We start from the raw sequence: 8,171 nt of genomic DNA, 5'->3' as shown, positions 1-8,171 counted from the left end.
GCAAAACTGTTATCACAGGGGCCAGACAAGTAAACTAATGGCACAAAAAACAAGTTTTATCCGGAGCGCTGGGGTCTTTTCAGAGGCTCATAATTGAATTCTGATTAAGGGATCTCAGGTTTGATCAAATATGCCCTGCGATTGGCCGGCAACCAGTTCAGGGTGTCCCATGCCCACTGCCCGATGATTGCTGGGATGGGCTCCAGCACCCCCGCGACCCTACTGAGGATAAGCGGTGCAGCTAATGAGATGAGAGATGAGATATTCCAATATGGCGTTTAACAGCAAACAATGTGAGGTTTGAACAACCCTTCTCAAATCTTAAATAGCAAGCATATTCACAATTTCGTTATATAACATATTTGTGTCAATAGATTCGTCCTAGCCAAAATCGATTGTTTTTGGTCAGAACAAATCCACCGACACCAACAGCAGCAAAACAAACACGACAATCTCAACAGCCATCAAGCATATTCACAATTTTGTTATATCTGACAATATGACGTTTTAACATTTTTTTCCCTGACATTTTCAACATCAATTTCAGAATTTCGTTAACTGCCTGGGACATCAGTTAATAAACTGAAAACGTGCCTGACGGACGACATGTTTATGTTCAAGTCCATTCCTAAAAGCGGTTGACCGCCGTAAAAGCACTGATCTAAAGCGAACGTCGCAGTGACGTAAGAATAAACGGGGCGGTGCTCCATGACAGTCAACTTCCGTTCTCTTCATGGCACACACCCCGTTCGACTAACGTTAGCTTAGCTCGAAACTAACTTCATACAATCCCACCAGAGGGCACCGGTAGCTTGATCGTCCGCCTCCCTCATGTTTGTCCGTTTGTTGTTGACGCTTTTGCCGCTTTCGCTGCTAGCCATCCCTGTCTACTCCCACTACTACCAATTGGACGCGCTCTCCAACGCGTCTTCTTACTATTTCAATTACGTTTACTGCCACATTTGGGAGGGCGAGTGTCAGCCTCATCACGAAGATGCCACACAGCAAGGTAAAGTCATAAAGTATAAATGAATCAATTTTTTTATAATTGACAAATTACACGAACAGTTCCGACCCGGGACCTTTGGGCCACTTTCCTGCAAGACTCAACGAACCTGCTGTATGGTTGGTACTGCAATTTGGGTCAATGCTGCGATTCCGGAGACTGCCGGGTGACTAACAACATCACTGGTTAGAGAAATATGATATTACATTTTTATGTTCAAATGATGTCTTTGCTAAGTAAATGTAATGCAATTTTTCTATGCATTTATACGTCCGTAGGTTTTTAATTTTCGATCATGACGCAAATATTTACTTTTTTATAATCCATATTTAGAGTTATACTACTCCCTGACAGTACACAATTTCAATTTTTTTTCATAATTCTGCTACTAAAACCATACCATATTTCTCATTCCTATTCTATCGTCAAATTTACTATTTAAAAGGGCAAAAAAAATCACATGAAACCAACTAGTAAACATCTTTAAGTGACGCTATAATTCACCACTTAGTTGTAGCTCAGAATGCCACTGAAGTCTGAGCATCCATACTATGAAAGCCTCTCAATGAGATACAGACCCCTTAATATTTGTTTTGAGGCCTACTCTCTTATTCTTTCATTATCAAGAAAGAATTTCAGCGCGGAAACATATGGAACCTTGTTTTAATCCCTAGTAGTGACATAAAAGACTGAGCGAGTTGGATATTCCCTTGTTAGCTGAAAAAAGCCAATATCAGGAGTTGGTATAAGTGGCTAACATAATAAGCTAGCTGGGAAATCTAGCCAGCAAAAGATCAAAATTGCTAAGCGGCAGGAACTTGAATCACAGAACTCAAGCTTTAGTTACATGTAGCAGCCAACAGTGCAATATGACATCCGCCAGAATCAAGGAACACAGTGTTGACTTTTCCTGCTTAGTCTTTGTTCACAAACAGTATCTGCAAACCACAGCTTGCAGGCAAGTGGCAAACAAAAATGGCAAGAGATGGAAACAGTGGGAAAAAGGTGATCTGTGACAAGCGCCATATGCCTAAATATTGTAATTCAGCAAACGAAGGATGAAGCCGGGGATTCTAATTATGACAGCTGTAAACTATCGCTTGCAGCAAGTGGCTATCATGAGTGGCTAGAAAAATAAATTGTGTAGAAAAAAATGTCTGAAACTGAATGAAAAACAAAGCGGGAGAGGCTAACATACAATAGCTAGCTGCAAACCATAGCTTGAAGCCAATTGGCAACATGAGTTGCTAGAGAAGGAAACATTGGGGAAAAAATTAAAGCATGTCTCAATAACAGGACTTCAGCTGCACGGCCGCTATTGGTGTGTGAGTGGGTAAATGTGAAGCACATTGTAAAGTGCTTTGGGAAATCATCATTGACTTGAAAAGCGCTATATAAATGCAGATCATATAATTTCATTTTAGACCATCACGTACAATGCTCAGCCCTGGAAGATAAGTGGCCATTCAGTGCTATAGGCTAGAGAGGCTAACTTTGCCAAACGGTTATACTGTCTTACGTGGTAGTAAGATGGTGGGCAAACATGGTAGCTTCTTCAAGTTGCATATTAGCCCATTTCCAAACCAAAAAAATATGAATATGAGTTAGTGAATGTGTTTTGTTATTATTTGAGTATTTGGTGTTAACTAGATGGAATGATATTTTTTTACACCAATAGGGGTCGCTTTTTAGATTGCAGCGAGCCTTTAAAGCTAAATCAATTTAGAACACTTTATTCAAGGGGATTCTGGACACTCCTAGTTCCTATAACCTGTTTTTAACACGTTTTGTAGGTTTGGCTCACGATCTTCAAAACAAGCTGCACGGCCAGCACCTGGCCCAGTCGGTGGTCCTGAAAGCCATCCAGGGTTTCGTGGAAAACTCTGAGTCCAACAAACCGCTGACGCTCTCCTTCCACGGCTGGTCGGGCACTGGCAAGAACTTTGTAGCCCGGATGGTGGCTGACAATCTATATCGCGACGGGGTGAAAAGCGAGTGCGTCCGCCTCTTCATCGCCCCCTTCCACTTTCACCACGCCAGGATGGTCGACACGTATAAGGTGAGGTGCCAGAGGTAAAGGCTTCCCGCCAGTTAAGTCATGTTTGTTTGTATTGCCCTTAATCACCAGAAGCCTCAAAGGGCTTTTTAAGATATACACATACATCATCAACATGAAATATAGGTCCCAAGAGCTAAGAAGAAATCAGCAGGTTCTAGAGCGTTCTCCATTCGTGATGTGGAATGCTTAGCCGTCTGAGATTCGAACTGGAACCTCAATGGAAGTGATTGATTCTAGGCTTAGAACACACTTATATTCAAGAACTTATGAATGCTCATTTTTTTCAATTGAATCAGCACTGTTGGGCTTCTATAATAACATACTCTCACTGTAATACACCGGAGCATCCACAGACTCTGCTGCTATGCTGCAAGTGACATTAGCAAAAAGGTAGCTGGGAGGGCGGCAAGAGCGGTGCTAGGAATCAAATTGACTGAACCATTCCAAGCCAGTGGAGTATTTCCAACTCTGGGTTGTTCACATTTTTGTTTTGTTTAAAACCTTGTAAAAATGCTTCTTGCAAATCCAGCAATAATTTGAGGGCTGTGAGTCGCACGGTGTGATTTGCAGATACACATCGGCGTCTTCTGTTTTCATAAAAACGGATACAATAAAATTCCAAATCAAGCCAGGAACCATGCAAGTTGGCACAGCATTAAATCATCATCGTAAAGAGTAGTGGTTCTATTCTTCTATAGTGGTTATTGGTATTTGTTTCAACTCAAATGCTCACTCAAGTGCAGTCTCCTAGGGGGCTTCTCACCGTCCGTCATGGATCTCATTCCGCCAGGGAGGGCAACATTCAAAGGGTCAATAAGATAAACACAAATGCCGTTTTAACTCTCCAGGCTCAGCTGAGAGAAGGAATTCGCGACACAGTCCTGCGATGCTCCCAAACACTTTTCATCTTCGACGAAGCCGAGAAGCTCCACCCGGGCCTCATCGACGCCATCAAACCCTTCATGGCCCACTACGACAACGTGGACGGGGTCAGCTACCGCAAGGCCATCTTCCTCTTCCTCAGGTTCCGGGATTGCACTTTTCACCAGGATCCGGTTAATATTTGTCTCCCGGGGTTCATGTTTTCTCTTGTCGTGCAGTAATATCGGAGGAACGACAATCAACGACGTGGCCCTGGACTTCTGGCACTCGGGCCAGAACCGAGAGGACATCGGAATGGAGGATCTAGAACACAGACTACGGGCTGAAATGATGGAAGCTCAAGGTATGGATTTTTCTGATCATGAGTTCTCATTTTAGGCTCCTCGAGGTGCCAGAAAACTAAATTATCCTTGATATGTGAGATGTTCTAGTAGGCTTTTTCTTCCAAAGTATTCCTAGTCTTATGAGACTTATCCTCACTGTCTTCTGAAGTAAACGATGCAAAATGGAACTATTTAAATTTATTTTGCAAATAAATCTCTATTTTATAATCATTTTCACTCAAATATGATATAATACAATGTTTTTACAATTCAAACTTTTTTTCTATTGTTTAGATTTAAAAAATCTTACATTTTGAACAAAAACTGATTAAAAAAAATATATATTTTATTTCCATATCTGGAACTTTTACAATAAAAAGTCTAAATTTTGTAATGTTTCCTTTGTCACAGCCTTGGCCTTTTTTCCAGCAAGCTGATTTTTAGCTTTCTACCTTGCTATTTAGACGGCTTTTTGCTCTTTTAGCGAGCTAGTTAGCTTTCTTTTAATATCATTTTTGCCTTTTAAGCTTTGTAGTTAGCTATCTTCCTAGCTTTTTGGCTATTGAGCAAGGTGTCTAGCTAGCTTTACCTTTTTTGGTAGTTATCAAGCTACATGTTGGCCTCTTTTTAGTTAGCTAGTTTTATAGCTTTCTATGTTGCCATTTAGGTGGCTTTTTGCTCTTTTAGCTAGCTACCTTCCTTTTCAGCTATATAGCAAGCCATCGAGCTAAGTTACATAGTTTAGACGCATATTAAAGTGGGTTTCTTTTGCGCTAAGTGGTAGCAAAAGTTAGCTTATAAAAGGGTCTGAGACCCCCGGGCTATACAAATAAACATGACTTGACTTTTTCCAATTCTTGCCTCTCTGTCCCCAGGCGGTTTCTCCAAGAGCGAGCTGATGTCGGGCCACCTGATTGACTTCTTCGTCCCTTTCCTCCCCCTCGAGTATCGTCACGTCAAGCTTTGCGCCCAGGACGCTTTGGCCGCCCGAGGCCTGGAAACGGACCAGGCCACCCTGGAAGAAGTGGCCAAGGCCATGCTGTACATCCCCAAGGAGGAGAGACTCTTCTCTGCACAGGGTTGCAAATCCATCCCGCAGAGGATTAACTTCTTTCTCCCTTAGATGGGTGAGCAGGTGCATCCATTAACCACTAGGGGCACCATTCCCTGTGGTGTGTCTTGGGGCAAGTACAGCCTGGTGGCACCCATCCCTCACCAGGCCAACAAAGATTCGAGAACGGTTGCAATGAGTGAGCCGGAACCACACCAGAAGGTTACTGGAAAACGGATTCAATGGAGGTTTGCCCGTGCAAGATAAATACGGTTCAATCGAGAATTAAGTCCAAAAAGCCCAAAAACTGTTTGTTTTTCATTCCTTGTGGTTTTGTATTCAATGAGTTCAAGTGTTTTGCTCTGTTTGTATATATTTTTCAGCATTTTTTTAAATAATTGTAGTTTGTTAATATTTTCATTTTTGTCTGCTTTTATATTTTCAAGAAGAAAAATATTCCACACATTTGTTCCATTATTATACAATTGTTGTTTTTTTATTATTTTTTTTGTACATGTTTCAATTTTTAATTCTCTTATTTATCTTTCTTTATTTATTTATTTGTTTAGTATGACCTACATGTATTAAAAAATAGAAACCTAATATAAACTGAAGTGATTTAAAATTAATTGGAAAATGTAATCAGGCAAAATAAGAATTGATTACTTTTTATTTGTTATTATTTCATGAATACCAAAAACAGGCAATTTCTGGATATTTAATTTTTTGTTTCAATAATTTCTTTACCTTTTTTAGATGATTTTTTAAACATTTTCTATGTTAGTTTATTTTTTGTATTAAAAATAATGCATCATGAATATAATATAAAAATTCAGATGTATTCACTAAATAATGGATATAGAGTACCATTATTATATAGATGTCATAATAATCGTAATATTAATATTCTTTATTTCAAAACGCCTTTAATCATATTTTATGTTTTTTTTCACATATTAAATGTATAATTTTACTGTACACTTTTTAATGTGTATTTTTAATAAGAAATATAAATACCTTATTAATTATATGAATAGATCCATTCTTAATCGTGTTTTTTTCATGGAATAAATATGTATTATAATAAAATCTACTTCCCCAGTTACACCAACTGGTGATTGTGTGTTAGTACGGTAGCTGTCGAACTTAAATCGTAAATCAATTTCGTTCCCCTATTACTCTACTTGCAGGAAAAAATTAAACCGATAAATAAAACTAATACAGACAAATAATAGAAAATAATTGTTGAAATAAAAATAATAAAAGGTAATGACAAAGTTGAAAGTAGTCAATTTAATAAAGAATAAAAATAATTACTATTTAAATTAAAAAGTGAAAGCGCAAACCTACAAAATTCAGCAGGGACTCTAATGATTTTAATCACTGTATTCTGATTGGTCTTTTTCACATTGTGACATTTTGAATATAGTTCAAAATGTCTCCATTCGAGACTTTATTATATGTATATATTTCCTCACTGTTGCATTGTTATTCATCATCAATATTTATGTTGCACTTTTTTAATCTTGGAATGTGAAATTGTGTTCAACTCGCATGACCTGACTGCATTTACTTTGGGTTTTTGGGTTTTTATTAAATGTAAAGGGAAATTAATTGTCTATATGAGGTACATGGTATATAAGAGCAATTAATTTACTGTAACATTGTGTTTATTTTTTTATGGGTATGTAAAAAATATTCTTCAATCAGTTAAAGCACCAGTGTGTATTATATAGTGACCACTAGTGGTGTATAACTACATCAAAGTAAGTTAAAACACATGTACTATCTTATAAACTTGAGTTTTGGTTAGACCTTTTTAATTATATGCCACAACGTGAATTACCTGATATGTTTGGCCACTGTCTTGCTACTATGGAAGCCCAAATGAGCTTTTTCCCCAATGTAGCTCGTTGCTGTGGTGCTATGGCCACTTACTGCACTCAGCTGAGCCTGAGATGTGATAATCACCGAGTCTAGTGATCTTTGACACTTTTTCGTCTTCACCCCCTGTTTCCTTCTCTAGCCACTCATTTGATACACTTGGGTGCAGGCGATGGCTCCCCGCTTTTATTGTTAGCTCCTCCTTTACCCTTCAGTGTCACTCACCTTCCACTCTTGGTCATGCAAACAAATGACATTGGGTCCTGTGGCATCTTCCACTTTTTCCCCCCACAGTTTCCTTCTCTAGCCAGTCAGAATAGACACTTTGGTTCGGGCTTTATCTTGTTGCTATTGTTATGGTTATCTTCCTCTGCTACTTGCCTTCCACAGCTGAACATAGCCGAGTTCAATGATTCAGGCTTCTGATTTAATCTGTGACTGGTCTTTTCGTACCTTCTGCTAGCTGCCACTAAACCCAGCAATTTGCTCTTTTCAGCTGCTCAGGGTGCACCAACTAAAACGACCTAAAGTTGGGAATTATTCCACTGTCACTCTTAAGATTTTGTTTAGTAAATTTTACAATCACAGATAAAACCCAAAGCATATGCTTCTTCCTACTCTATTTCGGACATGTACGTTAACATTGTGTGTGGTTTTTTTTTTCTCAATTTTTTTGTTTTTGTAATGTTCGAAATAGAAGTTTCATTTATTCATTCATTCAATTACAAATGAATGGAAAACGTGGTATTTTTATTATGTGTCATAAACTCACAACTAAATATATTATGTGTTGGCCTCTTGTATTGGTGTACAACGACAAAGAGATTTTCTTGCATAGAAGAACAAAATAAAGTCTTTAAGAAAATGGGAAATTAAAAAATAAAATAAATGTTTCCTTCCTGACTTGACTAACGGTGCTTCATCAAATGCCCCAAACGCATCACTCTCATTCTGGGCGTGCATCTA

General features: G+C 38.6%; 1 protein-coding gene across 1 annotated transcript; it reads left to right on the top strand.

The window, feature by feature from the left end:
- The first annotated feature begins 705 nt into the window (after nt 1–705).
- On the top strand, nt 706–8,108 carry tor3a (torsin family 3, member A). The gene is made up of 6 exons (XM_088350527.1): nt 706–1,009; nt 1,069–1,191; nt 2,800–3,065; nt 3,914–4,089; nt 4,166–4,290; nt 5,146–8,108. Exons 1-6 carry the CDS (start codon nt 832–834, stop codon nt 5,391–5,393), a joined length of 1,116 nt encoding a protein of 371 aa, XP_088206653.1. The 5' UTR covers nt 706–831; the 3' UTR covers nt 5,394–8,108.
- The last annotated feature ends 63 nt before the right edge of the window (nt 8,109–8,171 follow it).

The sequence above is a fragment of the Urocampus carinirostris genome, chromosome 12 (genome assembly GCF_059441175.1).
Source record: "Urocampus carinirostris isolate Australia breed hairy pipefish chromosome 12, RoL_Ucar_1.0, whole genome shotgun sequence".
Lineage (NCBI taxonomy): Eukaryota > Metazoa > Chordata > Actinopteri > Syngnathiformes > Syngnathidae > Urocampus > Urocampus carinirostris.
This window is presented reverse-complemented; position numbering and strand designations above follow the sequence as displayed.